The 18,229-nt window shown below is 45.0% G+C and overlaps 1 protein-coding gene across 4 annotated transcripts in view; it reads left to right on the top strand.

The window, feature by feature from the left end:
* The window catches only part of BRCA1 (BRCA1 DNA repair associated), a 155,888-nt gene that overhangs the window by 93,073 nt on the left and 44,586 nt on the right, over window positions 1–18,229 (top strand). For all 4 annotated transcript variants that reach the window (XM_066587729.1, XM_066587728.1, XM_066587726.1 and 1 more), the window contains exon 15: window positions 11,089–11,399. In XM_066587729.1, coding sequence (XP_066443826.1) covers window positions 11,089–11,399 — 311 coding nt within the window. The remainder of the gene's footprint in view (window positions 1–11,088; window positions 11,400–18,229) is intronic.

Genomic DNA, 18,229 nt, shown 5'->3' with positions numbered 1-18,229 from the left:
TGTCATCTCTGTTGTGTTGCAATAAGCGCTGCGGAATAAGTGGGCGCTATACAAATAAAGCTATATTACTATTATTACAACGATCAGCTGTAACATTAAACCACTGACCAGGGAAGTGAATTACAGTGATTATGTCGTATCATTGGCTCCCAAGAGGTGCGATATACTAGGCAACAAGTGACCGATCAGTTGATGTGTTGAAAGCAGAAAATGAGCAAGTTGTAAGGACTCATTCACACGATCGTATGTATTTTTGGTCTTTGTATGTGCTTCATATTCATGGACCGAAAATTGAACTATTGATTGCATATTCTTATCCGGCTCATGTTTTGGTGTACGTTGTGATGCGCAAAAAAAAAAAGAATGCCTAATGATTTCGTGCCCAAATACACAGTGAATGTATCATGCATATACACTGCTTGTTTGCGCAGTTCCTTTCACTTCATTGACCAATTTCGGTCCTTAATATGGACCAAAATAGAACATTTTGCTTTTTTTTTTCACACATGAAGATGCACGTGAAAAATGCAGGTCTGACTCGCCTAATGAAAATAGATGGAGTTTCATTAGTGCGTATTAACCAGCGTAAATACACCCGTGTGAATAAGCCCAAAGGATCTGAGCAAGGATGAAAGTGTGATTGCTAGACGTCTTGATCAGAGCATCTCCAAGCACAGGAGGTCTTGTGGCATGTTAGTACCTACCAAAGTGGTGCAAGAAAGAGTAACTGGTGAACGGCAACTGGGTTATATGTCTGCAAAGGCGCTGAATGTCAAGGTGTCCATTCTGACCCTGTTCGTTAACAAAAGTGCCTAGGGTTGGCAGGTGAACATCAGAACTGGACCATGGAGCAATGGAAGAAGGCAACCTGGTCTGATGACTCGCATTTTCTTTTACATCATGTGGATGTCCGGGTCTATCACTTAACTGGAGAAGAGAAGACACTAGGATGCACTATGGGAAGAAGACAAGCCGGAAGAGGCAGTATGATGATCTGGCCAATGTTCTGCTGGCAAACCTTGGGTCCCAGCATTCATGTGGATGGTATTTCGACACGTACCACCTTTGTTGTAGACCCATTCCCGGTAACATTAATCCCTAGTGGCATTGTCACTTCTCAGCAAAGAAATGTGTCTTGCCGCATTGCAAAAATTGTTCCGGGAGAATTTTGAGGGACATGACAAAAAGTGCAAAGCGATGACTTGTCCTCCAGTTCCTCAATCTAATCGCACATTGGTGGGATGTGCTGGAAACACAAGTCCGTCCCATGAAGGCTACACCTTACAGCACTTAAAGGAGCTGTTGACGTCTTGGTGCCAGAGACCACAGGGCACCCTCAGAGGTCTTGTGGAGTCCATGTTTTGATAGGTCAGAGCTGTTTTTGTAGCACCTGCACAATGTTGGACTGGTGGTGTTATGTTGGTTCGAGTATCATTTCTTCTGTCGGTCTGCTTGAGACTACAGATATACCTACTAAGTACGACGCTAATGTGTACTCGCATCATTGTAAACCTCCGTTGACCATGACAATGACCAGAACGCATTTCAACCAAGAGAGGAACTGCAGTTGGACGTAGAGGCAATCCGTCAACCAATGGTAGATTCTGAGGTGCTTAAGGCAACGTTTTCTCACGTAGTTGGACAATTAATATAACTGACGAGTACTTTTTACGTGTTGTACGTTCAGACATACGAACTTCATTGTGGAAATACCCCTTTAACGGACAGCCGGCTCTTCTACGCCTGTATAGAAGCACATGCTCGCCCGCCTAAATGTTTTCTCCCCTTGATTTATCTCCGTCTTATGTGATTTCTTGTAGTTTGTATTCTGCTGGGTTTGGAGCAAGTTCACGGATTAAATTGATTTAGTCATCCAATTAATCTGAAAGCATCTGAATGTGCATGTCCATCTAAATAAGTATGGAAATATTGTAAAGAAACGAGCTTTTATTTTAGCTTTTGGGACATCACATGTCCATTTGAAATGGATTGCCTGTTGTTTTTCATTTGCTATGCTTTTATGCATCGATGGCCGTATGCCTTGCAATAGCGCAGTTTAATTAAGTCCATTTTCATGCCGTAGGAACGCCACTGTTGGTCCAACGTCTGCAGTTCTGTAGCTGGTTCAAAAATGATCATGAGTGGAACGGATTTATGATGCTACTACGCATTATTTGCGCTTTGGTAATAATTGCTTACTCTGTACGGTTGCTGTGGTTTTTATTCTAAGGTCCTAAATCCTAATTATATAATACTTATATGCTCAGAGAAACCCAGTCGTGTCAGCGAACGCTGCTCAAAAAATTTAAGGTAGCGCTTTGCTCCAAAAAATTAAGGAAGCACTTAAACCTCATATTGGATCTTGGTGAATGAAACATGTGAACCTGCGCTCGTCTGGGAAGAGAACGGCGAACTAATGGCGGACCTACCAATTCTATGGCCAATGCTAATGGAGCTAACTGGACAGATTGACATCCCTGAAGTTTGAGACTTCGGGTTAGGGTGCGTTTTATGCAGCTTTTAATGCAGTTTTTGGAAGCAAAACCAGGTGGACATCATAAAAGGAGAGAACAACAATAATGAGCAAACCGACCGCACTCAAGAAAGAACGGATAGTGTGAGTGAACGGTAAAAATAAACCGCACTCACCTGACCAGTGCAGCGTTCCTCTCAGAAAAGTTAGCAGTTGTTTTTTTGTTACCTGGTCTTCGTACAGATGAACGGTTTTACTATACTTTGGTGGGAATGCCTAGATAATTGCTCACTTACTTGTTCTCTGGGACTGTATTGATTACCTACTTTGAGATAGGTCATCAATAGCTGATCGACAAGGGGGCCCGCTGCTTGGGATCCTTACCGATCAACTCAGCCTGCCGTCAGTGCAGCAAGCCAGATGTATTCATCGCTGGTCAGCACCGAAGGTGTAATAGCCAGTTTCGCTCCTATTGAAATCAATGGGTGCTAAACCTTCTATTACACTTCTGGCTCGTCAGTGTGGTCAAGACTGGACGTCCAACCCCAACTGCAATGAGGAGTCGGAAGTGTAATAGGAGGCAGCACGCCTACTGATTTCAATGGGAGTGAATCCGGTTACTACATTTCCGGCGATGATGACAGCTGCACTGACAGCGAGTCGATTGATCAGCCAAACTATGGGCCCCTGAGGATAGGTCATCAATAGTGAAGGTTTGGGAATACCCATTTTTAAGGGATTTTATGAGGTGTAAGACATTGGTGGCAGGTGAGAGGGCGAATAAAATATAAGCGCTGTGGCGCTATACAAATAAAGCTTATATTATTATATATTTTGCTGAAGTGATGGGAGGCGTTTTTAACAAAGTTGTAAGCGTGATATCGGGTTGAGTTTCTTGGCCTGAGGTTGAGCTCGCCCTTGTGTAGGTAGCCTTTTTGTAGGCTATGGTTATATTTGTGGTGGTCTGTCTCCTGGCATCCCGCATGCCAGCTGAATTGAGTGGTGTATTTTTTTACCGCAGTACGTCAGACTGTTTTTTTTGTGTGCCTTCGGCTTGGCACCCTTAATTTGTTGCACAGCGGGAGTTTGATCGCCCCACGTTGATCGCCTGTTTTTAAGGATAGGCCATCGGTGTTTTCTCCCTGGAAACCCCTTTAAGCCGTGGGTCTGTGGCAGCAGATCTGGATGCTGGAACAGAGCCGTTTGATGTATATCAGTCAGTTATGCACCTGAGTTATGTCTTGGCCAGATTTAGTCTGGCGGTTTCTTCAGTATCATTTACTGCATGGAGGCAACATTAACTTTGGAGTCTCCTTATTTTAAAGAACCATTATTGGCCACATGCTTAGAACGAAAAGAAACATGTTGTATCTCGAAAGTTAGGAGTCATTTGTGGGAGAAGTACAATACAGAAAACCAACAAAGTAGCAATGTGCGTTATTGATAGTTCAGCTTTATTGTTTAACAGATGTTGCGAATTGTAATTCCAGCTCGTCCAATTTATGAAGAAAAACCAAACGAGTCTGTGATTGAGAGCGATATTACTTGAGCCGTATAATCCAAGTCTAGAAATGATAGTTAAATGAGAAAATACTTCCCATAAAATAGAGAACGTGTTCTAATTAAAGGGGTAGGCTGCTGTTAGGGAAGCCTTAAGAAAAGTGTGGGAATCCTTATTTTTGAAGCCCTCCACCCACCATGTGCGCTTGCCTAACCTTGTATCCCCTCTGCTCTCAGCCAAAAGATGGCAGCCATTTCTGTCGTCCAGTAGCTGCGCATGTGCACTTCGTCTTAATGGAAGCAGCAGGATGACGTGTTGGTCGCATGCCTCTCCATAGATTGCCATCTTGTGGGACACGAAGGAGATCAGGACACATTTGCAATAAAGACTCTAATATTAAATAACACAAACCCACCATTCTCAGATTTCTAAATGTTCCCTTCAAGGCCAACAATAGAGATGAGCGAGTATACTCGCTAAGGCACATTACTCGAGCGAGTAGTGCCTTAGCCGAGTATCTCCCCACTCGTCTCTAAAGATTCGGGGGCCGGCGCGGGTGACAGGTGAATTGCGGGTGGGTGGGGGGGAGAGATCTCCGTTCCTCCCAGCTCTCCCCCGCCGCTCCCGGCCCCCCGAATCTTTAGAGACGAGCGGGGAGATACTCAGCTAAGGCACTACTCACTCCAGTAATGTGCCTTAGCGAGTACACTCGCTCATCCCTAGCCAACAACCTTTTTGTTTTTCTTGTGATTGGCTGAGCAGTCAGTGAGCGGCACGGGACCACCAGCCGGCTTTTTCCAGTTTGAGTGGTGGGCTCCAGCACTCATGACTTGGAGCAGGTGAGTCTTTTTTTTCTTTATTTTACATATTTCTAAGCCTTTGAAGAATAATTAAGTCATGTAAAATCCTTTTAACTCCCACCATTACAGTACTGTAAGTTGTTAAAGGAATGGATGTGTCATTGAGAGGGGGGGGGCTCCGCTACACAATTCAGATTTGGTGAACTATATATATTTTTAAGGGCTTTGTACACGTTTGCATTTTTTTTTTAATCAATGTGATTTTGGAAATGAAGACTTTTTGTAATTAGTTTAAGAATGTTTGAATTCTATGCTTGTGTTACTTATCAAGGCATTTAATCCTGTAGTCTGCAGTCATAGCAAATTCTGTTAGAGTAAACTGACAGGCATGGCTGTTTTTGCCACTAGGCACCTGAGGGCTCCTGCCTAGGGGGGCCATGTGTAGGGGTCGGCATTAAAACAAAATGCCTTTTGCCCCACATATCTATTGTTCTCCAAGCTTATGTTCATAATGCAGAGGACTGTAATTCACTTACATTGGTTTTCAGCCGCTCCTGTAATATCAGCACACTCTGTTACTTCTCTAGCTGCACATAGTGTGTTATTTGACTCTCAACATACTATTACAGAGGGCTGTCATAGAATCATAGAATGGTAGAGTTGGAAGGGACCTCCAGGGTCATCGGGTCTAACCCCCTGCTCAGTGCAGGATTCACTAAATCATCCCATACAGATATTTTGACCGGTTGCGCATAAGTGTCAGCGGGTAAGCAGTTGCGCAAGAGCGGCAGCGTGTGAGTGGTTGTGCAGAGGCAGCAGCGTGTGAGCGGTTGCAGCAGCGTGTGAGCAGTTGAGCGGTTGCAGCAGCGTGTGAGCGGTTGCAGCAGCGTGTGAGCGGTTGCAGCAGCGTGTGAGCGGTTGCAGCAGCGGGTGAGCGGTTGCAGCAGCGGGTGAGCGGTTGCAGCAGTTGCAGCAGCGGGTGAGCAGTTGCAGCAGCGGGTGAGCGGTTGCAGCAGTTGCAGCAGCGGGTGAGCGGTTGCAGCAGTTGCAGCAGCGGGTGAGCGGTTGCAGCAGTTGCAGCAGCGGGTGAGCGGTTGCAGCAGTTGCAGCAGCGGGTGAGCGGTTGCAGCAGCGGGTGAGCGGAGTGTGAACAAGTCTATCTTCACTACTTCCACAAGTAAATTGTAGATCCCCATTAGGATGAGCTCCATGTCTGGCAATGTCATCCAGTGTGCTACTTGTGCAATGTATGCGGTCCTTGATCAGCCGATCGAGGGTGCATACTGTTGCGCAAGATGCGTGCACGTCGCACATTTAGAAGCCCAAATTCTGGATCTAAATGAGCAACTGGCAACACTGAGAGCCATTGACAACATGGAAAGGAGTTTGCTGCTCACTGAGCAGACACTCGCTGGGGTAGAGGTTGGGGCGGATGGTGCTACGGAAGAGCAGGGGAAGCAGGCAGTCAGCTGGGTGACAGATAGAAGGAGGGGTAGAGGGAATAGATCCAGGGAGGCTAGTCCTGAACTGGCACAACCCAACATGTCTGCAACGTTGGCAGATGAGGGCGATGCCATTACAGAGCCAGCACCGCTGCAGCACGACATGCCCTCTGAACGCCAGGGGGATGACTGCTCCGGTGAGACAGGGACGGGGAGTGCAGGGCAGGCTAGACAGGTTCTAGTGGTGGGGGACTCAATTATTAGGGGGACAGATAGGGCAATCTGCCATAAAGACCGGGATTGTCGAACGGTGTGTTGTCTTCCTGGCGCTCGAGTTCGACACATCGCGGATCGGATTGACAGATTACTGGGAGAGGCTGGTGAGGATCCAGCGGTCATGGTGCACGTTGGCACCAATGAACGAATTAGAGGTCAATGGAGGGCCCTCAAAAATGATTTCAGGGACCTAGGGTCCAAGCTTAGGGCGAGGACCTCCAGGGTAGTTTTCTCGGAAATACTTACCTGTACCTAAAGCCACACTAGAAAGGCAGCAGGATCTTAGGGAGGTAAACAAGTGGCTCCGGAGTTGGTGTAAGAAGGAGGGATTTGGGTTCCTGGAGAACTGGGCTGACTTTGCTGTCGGCTTCAGGCTCTACCGTAGGGACGGGCTGCATCTTAATGGGGAGGGTGCAGCTGTGCTGGGGGAGAAGATGGCTAGAAGGCTGGAGGAGTGTTTAAACTAGGGACTGGGGGGAGGGGAAAATGAGAAATAGTGGGGTAGCCAGTGTAACTAGCGATCCGGGTCCAAGCAAAGGGAAAGGGGGTGGAGCAGGGGGTGGGGTTAGTACAGTTAGAACTGATAGATCAGCCATAAGTACGAATAGCAACAAAACAAATTTAAAAAACAAAAAACATGATATAAATTGTATGACCACGAATGCAAGAAGTCTGATTGGTAAAGTGGGTGAGCTTGAAGCGAGAATGACTGATGAAAATTATGATATAGTCGGAATTACGGAAACATGGCTTGATGATAAGTGCGATTGGGTGGTGAATTTGCAGGGGTACAATCTCTTCAGAAGGGACCGAAGGAACCAGAAAGGGGGAGGGGTATGTCTGTACGTCAAAACGAACTTGAAGCCGAGACTATGGGAGGATATAGGGGTAGGAGATGAACAGGTGGAATCTCTGTGGGTAGAAATACAGGGAGGAAAAAATAACAAAATCCTGATAGGGGTCTTCTATAGACCACCAAAAGCAACAGAAGAAACTGAAAACTTACTACTAAGGCAGATAGAAGAGGTGTCAAAGCGCAGCGAAGTAATTATCATGGGGGACTTTAATTATCCAGGTATAACATGGGAGAACGAAACCTGCAAATCTCAAAGGGGTGATAAGTTCTTGAGAGTAATTAAAGACAATTACCTGAACCAACTTGTGCAGGAACCAACAAGAGGGAGAGCCATTCTGGACCTAGTACTAACCAACAAACCGGAACGTATAAAGGGGGTGCAGGTTGAGGGGCACTTGGGGAACAGCGACCACAATATAATCAACTTCCAGCTGTCAATCAATAGGAAGCCTTATCAGGGAGCAACAAAGAAACTAAACTTTAGTAAAGCAAAATTTGATGAGCTTAGAACTACTATCGGTAACATTAATTGGGACAACATCCTCAAAAATGACGGTACAGAGGACAAATGGGAAAAGTTTAAAAGGATCCTAATCACCTCATGTGAGCAGTTCATTCCCTTTAAAAATAAAAAAAAACTCAACTAAAAGGAAACCAATGTGGCTCGACAAGACGGTAAGAGGGGCAATAAACGAAAAAAAAGAAAGCGTTCAAACTACTAAAGCAACAAGGCAGCAAAGAAGCGCTAAAATCATACAGGGAAAAAAACAAAATATGCAAAGATAAGATCAAAACTGCCAAGGAGGAAGCAGAAAGACTCATCGCCAAAGAGAGCAAAAATAACCCGAAGCTATTTTTCAACTATATTAACAGCAAAAGGATTTGCAGGGAGAGCACTGGCCCTTTAAAAAATAATGCAGGAGAAATCATTGATGATGACGAAGGGAAAGCAAATCTACTAAACAGTTTCTTCTCAAGTGTATTCACAAACGAAAAGGAAATGCCACACGAGATGCAGGGGAATAAAATGAACCCCTCACAAAATATCTCATACCTAACGCAGGAGGAGGTGCGGAAGCGACTAAAGAAGACTAAATTAATAAATCGCCGGGCCCAGATGGATTACACCCAAGGATACTAAGGGAACTAAGTGACGAGATAGCTAGGCCGCTATATCTAATATTTCTAGACACTATCAAGACCGGTGTAGTACCATTGGATTGGCGCATTGCGAACGTGCTTCCAATTTACAAAAAAGGGAGCAAAAGTGAGCCTGGTAACTACGGGCCAGTAAGTCTCACTTCAGTAACGGGAAAAATCTTTGAGGGGATTCTGAGAGACGCCATCGATGAGCACCTCAAGGAGAATAAGGGAATAACTCCTCACCAGCATGGGTTCATGAAGGGTCGCTCATGTCAGACAAATCTTATCAGTTTCTACAACGAAGTAAGCTCTAAGCTGGACCTGGGAGAGTCTATTGATCTCGTATATCTGGACTTCTCTAAAGCCTTTGACACCGTGCCACATAATAGGCTAATATACAAAATGAGGCAGCTCGGATTGGGTAAACACGTGTGTAATTGGGTTAAAAATTGGCTCAATGATAGAAAGCAGAGGGTGGTAATAAATGGTTCGTACTCTGATTGGACCACAGTCGCTAGCGGGGTGCCACAGGGTTCAGTATTAGGCCCCACTCTGTTCAACATATTTATCAATGACCTGATAGAGGGTCTGCACAGCAAAATATCAATATTTGCAGATGATACAAAATTATACAATATAATTTATGCAACGGAGGACAATGTGCGGCTACAAACGGACCTGGATAAGATGGGGGCTTGGGCAGGAAAATGGCAAATGAAGTTCAATGTTGAAAAGTGTAAGACTATGCACATGGGCAGGAGAAATGGATTTCACCAATATTCACTTAATGGGGTACCACTAGGGAAAAGTGATTTGGAAAAGGATCTGGGGGTATTAGTGGATTGTAGACTAAACTGCAGTAACCAATGCCAATCAGCTGCTGCAAAAGCATATAAAGTCTTGGGGTGCATTAAAAGAGGTATAGGGGCGAAGGATGAGAACATTATCTTTCCATTATATAAGGCACTTGTCAGGCCCCACATGGAATACTGCGTACAATTCTGGACACCGGTGCTCAGGAAAGATGTCACAGTGCTTGAGGGGATTCAAAGAAGGGCAACTAAACTAATACATGGAATGACGGGACTGGAATACCCAGAGAGGCTATCCAAATTGGGACTATTTACTCTAGAAAAAAGAAGGTTAAGAGGCGACCAAATAACCATGTATAAGTACATGAGGGGACAACACAAGGATCTCTCCCAAGATCTGTTTACACCCAGGACCACGACGGTAACAAGAGGACATCCGCTACGATTAGAGGAAAGTAGGTTTCATCACCAACATAGAAGGGGATTCTTTACTGTAAGAGCAGTTAGACTGTGGAACTCTCTGCCTGAAGAAGTGGTGATGGTAAAATCCATAGAGGAGTTTAAAAGGGGACTTGATGTCTTTCTGAAGAGGAAGGACATTATAGGATATAAATCTTAGGTTAATTGTCAATCCGGGTATACAGGTAGGTAGGAACTATTAGGGGTTGATCCAGGGAACAGTCTGATTGCCATTAGGGAGTCGGGAAGGAATTTTTTCCCCAAAAGGGCTAATTGGCTTCTGCCCTTGGGGTTTTTTGCCTTCCTCTGGATCAACACAGGAGGATAGACAGGCTGGACTAGATGGACATTGTCTTCATTCAGCCTTACATACTATGTTACTATGTTTGTTTGAACACTTCCATTGAAGGAGAACTCACCACCTCCTGTGGTAACCTGTTCCACTCCTTGATCACCCTCACTGTCAGAAAGTTTTTTCTAATATCTAATTTGTGTCTCCTACCTTTCAGTTTCATCCCATTGCTTCTAGTCTTTCCTTGTGCAAATGAGAATAGGGCTGATCCCTCTGCACTGTGACGGCCCTTTAAATATTTGTAGATAGCTATTAAGTCTCCTCTCAGCCTTCTTTTTTTGCAAGCTAAACATTCCCAGATCCTTTAACCGTTCTTTATAGGACATGATTTGCAGACCACTCACCATCTTGGTAACTCTTCTCTGAACTTGCTCCAGTTTGTCGATGTCTTTTTTTAAAGTCGGGTGCCCAGAACTGGACACAGCATTCCAGATGAGGTCTGACTAAGGAAGAGTAAAGGGGGATAATGACCTCACGTAATACATCCCAGAATTGTGTTTGCCTTTTTGGCTGCTGCATCACATTGTTCACTCATGTTCGGTCTATGATCTATTAGTATACCCAAGTCTCCCTCTCTTACCTAGTGTTAGCGAATTCTCTGCACTTATCAGCAGTGAGGGGAAACAAGACCAGCAGCTAGTCAGAGAGAGGATGAGACACAGTGAGTGGGTGCGGTTATGCTATGCAACCTCTGAAAGAGGAGAGGGGGGCTGAGCTTATCCACATTCATGAGAAAGACTAGCTTATCAGTACTGGAAACTCCCCAAGCCAGAAACTTGAATGTAGCAGAGCCTGCAAACCAAGTATGAGGTTTTCTAAATACATAAGAAGGAAAACTCAATACGTTAAACAGATAACTGTATAATTTTTTGTTTGCAGAAACTTAGTACAATATGTGTGTGTTGATTTTTCATTCACAAAGGTTTCCATGGCCTTTAATGAGTGCGTAATTTTTTTTCTCTTTTTAAATACAGATAATTGCGCGCCAAATTCTACCAACCTGACAAATTCCAGATTTCCAAAGCAAATCCTGAGGAGTAAGCTGGAAGCAGTAAATGGCCACAGCCCTTTCAGAAGAGGAAGTACTAAGCAATCATCAGAACTGAAAGAGGTGGTGCAGCAGCCGCAGCATGCAAGCAAGCACCCTGGTAATACTCAGAGAAGCTCGTCGCCTACATTTACGTCACCTTTGAGAAGTAAAGCAGCTCCTTCATTCAAGAGTCCAGTAGTTTCTTGCAAAAGATCCTATTCTTTTGTGACATCCGGACTGAGTCAGAGTGAAGTGGTAAGTGCTTATGTACTTGTGTATTTAAAGTATTCCCAGATAGCTTTTCAAAGTGCAAACTTCGTGGGTTCAATGGATCCTGTTTTCCAAAAAGGAACCTGCATCATTTTTGACCTGTTGCGTTCTATTTCAATTGTACATTTTCCTCCAAAAAACAGTATCTTTCAACAGTGTGTAAAAATATGGTGTGAACCCTGGCCTTCTGTCATTGCAAACCGAGCTGGAAGCTGACAGCTCTGTCCACATTGCTGCAGCCTAGGCTGGTAATAAAGGGACTATTAACCCTTTCAAATCCAATTTTGGATTCCGGGTTTCCTAAAAGGCTTTTTTTTTTAATGTTATAGAACAGTGCCATCTACTGGTTAAAGCCAGTTTGTGCGCCAGAGAGGCTCCGACAGCTGAGTCGCTGGCGATAGACGGTAAGAATACCCTGTCAGACGTCTTCTGACATTGGAATGTAGGAAGATGTCAGACGGTGGATTGGACAGTGTTGAATTCAGTAGGAACTATGCCTACATTACCAACCTGAGCTGCTGCAGCATGGACAGAACGGTCTGCTTCTGACTAATAACTGCTGATCACAAGGGGTCCTGAATAGAGATGAGCGAGCATACTCGCTAAGGACAATTGCTCGATCGAGCATTGTTCTTAGCGAGTATCTCCCCGCTCGGCAGAGAAGGTTCGGCTGCCGGCGCTGGTGACAGGTGAGTTGCGGCAGTCAGCGGGGGGAGAGAGGGAGAGAGAGATCTGCCCTCCGTTCCTCCCCGCTCTTCCCCGCAGCTTCCTGTCGGCAGCCGAATATTTGCTCCCGAGCGTGCAGGTACTTGCTAAGGGCAATGCTCGATCGAGTAATTGCCCTTAGCGAGTATACTCGCTCATCTGTAGTCCTGAACGGTCCCAATGAATGATGTCTGAGTTCACTCGGCAGCCTGTTTATACAGGCAGATACTTCATTGGCCCGTTTAAATAAGCAATCATTCAGTCATTTACATTCACTGTGTAAGCAAATGAGAACGAATGTACAATTGGTTTTTTAAACCGAACGAACGGCGAACGACCTAGCGATGATTTTTATGCCTGCATAAAATGAACAAAAAGTGAACGGTCGATCGTTGGCTGCATTTACACCGAACGATTACCATTCATATTCGCTCATTTGAATGATGGATAATCGTTCTGTGTAAAAGGGCCATCAGTCCTGGAAAATCCCTTCAGGGTGCATTCACACATCCTTTATTTGCTACGGATTTTGTCACAGACTAAGGCCTCATGTCCACGGCACTCACGGTTTCTGAATCTCGCCAACCGACACACCAGCCACATGCGCAGTGCAGTATTATTTTTTTCTTAATCTCCTGCTTTCCCGTGGGATCCACGGCGCATCTGCAGTGTCAGTTTCGGGCATGCCGTCAGTGTACGTAATAGTGGGAATGTCATATGCCGACCACATGATGGCCGTGATGACGTTTCAGACGTCAGACACGCCTCTAGCGATACCTTGTATGCCTTTCTATGGTGGAACGTCAAACGCCGATCACGTGACCAGCGTGAGGACGTTGGCAAATTCAAACACGCCCCCAGCAACACCAGCAACTTACAATGTAAGTGATCTTATACTATACATATGTAACGATTGTATGACTTAACCATGGCTTGAGAAAGGTGCCTGTGAGCACAGAAACGCGTTGCCCGTTTTTTTAGCGAACATTGGAAATAAAAAGTGTTATTACTTCATCTTTAACGCTTGGAAACGTCTTTCTGGAGAAAAAAAGGAGACATCACTTCAAGGAGGGGGCTCATGGTCATCATACCCCCCTCCTCCCCAGTAAGTGTAACTCCTATACGTTCTTGACAACCACCATTTGTGAAAACGAACCATTCACTGAGTGCAGAAAAGTTTTGTTCCTTGCTAATAGCTACTTTCTGTAGTATAAAATTAATGTCTCACCAATGACAATGCAGCATATCCCTAGAATGTGCCAATAATGTCTTACTAAAAGGGGTATTCCGGGCACAAACTAACATTTTACAATCTAATGTACATCATCACAATAAGTCATTCTGTAATGGTCACTGTACCTGATCCTGGCTACTTTCTTCATTTTCTATCCATGTCTTGTGATCTCCATCTGAAAAATATCTCCACTTCCTCTGACATCTTGTTCACATTTGCTACTTTCTTCTCTGTCCATAGAGAGGAGAAATACAATGAGGTCTCTTCTTATCCGGGATGCATCCTCTGCATTCACTTTCTCTCCTGTTTCTGCCATTTAAACCCCCGTCTCCTTCCCTGAAAAGGGAAAATTCTCCTCTTGGGACCTCCCACACTTGTGTAAGATGTAAGGTGTTATGCTATCAGTGAGGCTGACTACTGGCCAGCGTGCTCATGGCAAAGTGACGTGAATTATTGAAGTTCGAGTGAGGCATCATAGTGATTGCCAGATGGCTTAGGCTGTCAATTTCCAAAGTTATACAGGCATTAAATATTTCTCGATTCACAGTGTCATATGTGTACCGGTAATACATCAATGAAGGCATTACCCCCCATAGCGGACAGCACAATGGCTGTTCACTGGTGCTTAATGATCGTGACCGGCAGCATCTAGCTAAAATTGTCTGTGTGAACAGACAAGTGACACCGGCAGAAATCACATCCACATTTATATATGGGAGGCCCCGCACACACATCCTGCAGGTCAGTGTAGCATTCTTTAGCTTCCATGGGATTTGGGAACAGAAGACCACCAGAGGGCCTTTTCTTAACACCTCAACATCGTAAAAAGCACCTCTTCTGGGCTCTTGAAGTTGCTTACTGGACTGTAGAGGACTGGCGTGGTCCGATGAATGACAGTACCTATTTTTTTTCAGGCTCATGGTAGGCTTGTGTGTGGCACAGACCCCATGAAGCCATGGGCCCTAGCTACAGTATCAACAAGATACTGTGCAGGTTGGTGGTAGCTCCATACTGGTGTGGGGTGTGTTCTCATGTAATGGGTTGGGACCACTGGCCCACCTAAACACGTCTTTTGACCACTTCCCGCTATATTTAACTGCTTGATGACCATTTGCATCCCTTCATGGACTTCATGTACCCCACGAAGATGGGATAATGCCAGATAATGCACCGTGCCACTGGACCCAAGTTAGCCAGAATGGGTTCCAGTAGCATTCTGGAGAGTTCCTATGAATGGTGCGGCCTGCACCTTCACCTGACATGAGCCCAACCAAGCATTTATGGCACGTGGAGGAGAGGTCTAGTCGCACCTGAGATCCTGCACCTACAAATACCACGGAGCTGTGGGTGGCTCTCCAGATGGCACACCTCAACATCCCTCCAGTCATCTTCCTTCGACTTGTGGAATCCATGCCATTTTCAGTCGGGCTAGAGGGGGTCCTGCAAGATATTAGTTCCTGTCCTATGACCTTTGACATGGCGGTGTATATTATCTAGTCATGGAGAATACCCCTACTCCCTACTGTCTGATGTAACCTGTCCCTTTATTTGTATGAAAATGCAGAACAGACCCTTGGATGTCACACCTACTATTAAGTGTAATTCAGCGTCGATATCACTCAAGTTTGTCAGATTTATGACCAAAGCCACTAACCATTATGTTACCAGTAATTAATTCCAGCTCCAGTCTAACGATGATCCCCCTGCACTAACTGCTGGAGCAGAGCACCACTAAATGGTGAGAATTGAGGCAATTAATCAGAGTGGGACTGCTAATGATGTTGGCAGAGTTGCGTGGGATGTCATTAGGCTTGGCACCAACCCATTCTTCCATGAGTGTATAATTCTGGATGGAACATGACAACACAACCTTCAGGAACTTAATTAAAAATGTTAGAGCAGTTCTGCAATATCAGACGCCATGTCAGGGTTGGTAACATGATGGATATAATAACACGGAAATGAGTGCATTATGCTGGTTAAACAGGGCACTCCATCACTGCCACCCCGTTACGAGGCATCTCTGGATTTATGCAATACAGTAACTTATTAAAAAAAAAATAATAAAAAAATACCCCGAGAGCTGGCTTAATTATTGTTTTTGGAATGGTTTACGGCTGCGTGGATGTATCTGTAATGTATTATATGGAGCAATCGCCCCGACTGTGATTAAATATTCATTTAATGAAGTACAAAGAATTTTATCTTTTAAGGAACTGGAAGCGAAAGCAATTACTAATCAGCGAGACATGTAGTATACTGCTGGATGTGGCTGTAAAGGACACAGGTCCCCAACTATTTTATTCCCGTAGGGCCTCATTCATAAAAAGTGCATTAAATAAATGTATTCATTTACTAAAAGGACCTAAATTAACTTGGTGTACCACATCCATAATCCTTGTTAGTGCAGTTAAACTTAAGAGTTTTCCAGACATTTACTATTGATGACCTATCCTCAGAATAGGTCTTCAATAGTTGATCGTGGGGCTCCGCCGCTTGGGATCCCCGACGATCAGCTGGTCCTCCGGCCTGCCGTCATTGCAGCCAAGCCGGACGTCCACAGTGGGGTCAGAGCTGGAAGTGTAAGAGAAGGATTCACTCTCATTCATTTCAACAGAGGCGAAGCCTTCTACCACACTTTCGGCTCCAACCCAATTATAGATGTCCGGTTCAAATGCATTGGCAGAACATCAGATGATCGTCGGGGATCCCAAACGGCGGAACCGTGCCGATCAACTATGGATGATCTATCCTGAGGGTAGGCCATCAATAGTAAATGTCTGGAAATCTCATTTATCCATTGGGTTGCAATAAAACCGCAGCAAAATAGAAAGGACTGCTCACCATCATAGTGTCTTACGACCAGAGTTGAGCGAACATGCTCATCCGAACTTGATGCTCGTTCGTGTATTAGCCGGGGAGCCGGCCGCGGCCATGAGTATTAGAGAGAGAGAGAGCGAGAGAGCTCGGCACCCAGCAGGTCTAATACAAAAATGCTCGAGTCCCCCATGGACTTTAATAGGGTTCGTTACTCGAATAGAGCTCTCGAATATCACGAAAAGCTTGACTCAAATAACGAGCACCCGAGCATTTTGGTGCTCGCTCATCTCTACTTACGACATATATCATCTGCAGAAGTAATGGAAAAGGACATAGGGTAATAATTCACAACTCTTCATAAAAGTACTAGTAGGATTTAGCTCTAAGATTGAACGTGGGGAAACGCCTGGGTGGTGTGGTTCACCGTGCAACCATATATTGAACAGGTCCTAGTCTGATTTAATAGGACAAGTGCACACATCTTGTCTGGAGATGGAGGGCTGTCTTGGTTAATGTCCTGCCCAGTTCTTCTCTACTGTCACGTTGGGTGGGAGGCTAAAGGTCCTTTTTCACGGCAAGATAAGCTAAAATGAGCATGCAACCAGCGGTGACGTAGCGATCATACATCGTTTGCTTTACATGCATTTACACTGAATGATAATTGGGTAGTTTTGATTGTTCTTTCGAGCATACCCTCCTCTAGTCAACCCTTCTGTCACGGCTTTCTATCCAGTAAATCGTATGACGCCTGTTCATGCCAACAATCGTATAAACAGACATCAAGGAGCTGGATGCGTTTCTGCTGACCCGCAGCCTTTTTTACCAGCGATGATCACTCCAGCACTTTTACACAAAAGCGATAATCGCTCAGCGAATGCAGGTGGAGCAAGCCAGGGATCGTTGCGGCCCGACCGCCTCCATACACAGTAATCGGGCAGTCATTCATAGATGAATGATGGTCTGTTTACACAGGCTGATCATTGTTTGATTTGTATGCTTGCACAGTCCAAATGACAAATGAATTATTGTTCGTCTTTCAGATCATGCAGGTATTTAAACTGAGCGTTTGTCGTTTAGAATCCTGTGATCCAGCAAATATTCGTACATTGTAAAGGGTCCCTAAGTTGTCCATGAACGGAAGTTTGCTAACAGTCTAATTTCCTCAGTGCAGTTTCCAACTTCAGTAAAAGGCATGCTGGCTAACTATTTGTAACCCGATTGGTGTGCACACCTACAGTCTAAAGTCTGTTCAGAGGCCAGCCTCACTTACAGTTTGTCAGGCGGGAGTTGCCACTTCTACTGACCCCAGCGATCCCACAGAGTTGTCTGCTGATCTCTCTGTCCTCTTGCCAGTGCCTGTCATTTCACCTGCTCCTCATACAGGAGTTTCCTTGTTTCTGTCGCTGGCACCTTCTTTCCTTTCAGCACTCAGTCAGCAGCTCCTCTAGCCTTCCTTCCCTGCTGCACTCCTATGTAGCGAAATTGTCCCTTTTTATGGCAAGGCAGCAGCAAATCAGCAAGTGTCCATTGAGCATGCTCAGTTTCGCTGTGCCAAAACTTGTTAAAAATTCTAGTTCTAGTGCAATATTTGGTGCATTTCTCCAGTCCATCTCCATGGCTGCATTAACCGCTTACAAATTGGTGAGATCACATGATTTGAGCTGGAGCTGAACATTTCTTTGCAAGGACAACCCCCAAAAATTTGAAACCCCCAATTAAGATCAACTGAAAAGTTTGAAAAAACTTTTAAAGCAGAGGATTTGGAAATTAACTCAACCCTTAATGCAGATTTAAACCACACGCAGAGCAGCACTTTAAGAGAACACTTAGCCGTGGACATTTGTACTACCCTGACCTCTGCTGCCATGTATTTTTGTACAGTTGTACCTGTGCATTTCCTCGTCTCCCGATGCTTGGATGTGGCTGCCAATCAATAAGATGGCAGCTTCTTCAGTAAGCAAGGCAAGCAGGTTTACTTTATTCAATTCCTTTTAAGTGGACTGAAGCCTTTGCGTCTAGCTGTGACCATTTGGCATTAGCTCCACTTACATACTTG

The sequence above is a fragment of the Eleutherodactylus coqui genome, chromosome 13 (assembly GCF_035609145.1).
Source record: "Eleutherodactylus coqui strain aEleCoq1 chromosome 13, aEleCoq1.hap1, whole genome shotgun sequence".
Taxonomy (NCBI): domain Eukaryota; kingdom Metazoa; phylum Chordata; class Amphibia; order Anura; family Eleutherodactylidae; genus Eleutherodactylus; species Eleutherodactylus coqui.
This window is presented reverse-complemented; position numbering and strand designations above follow the sequence as displayed.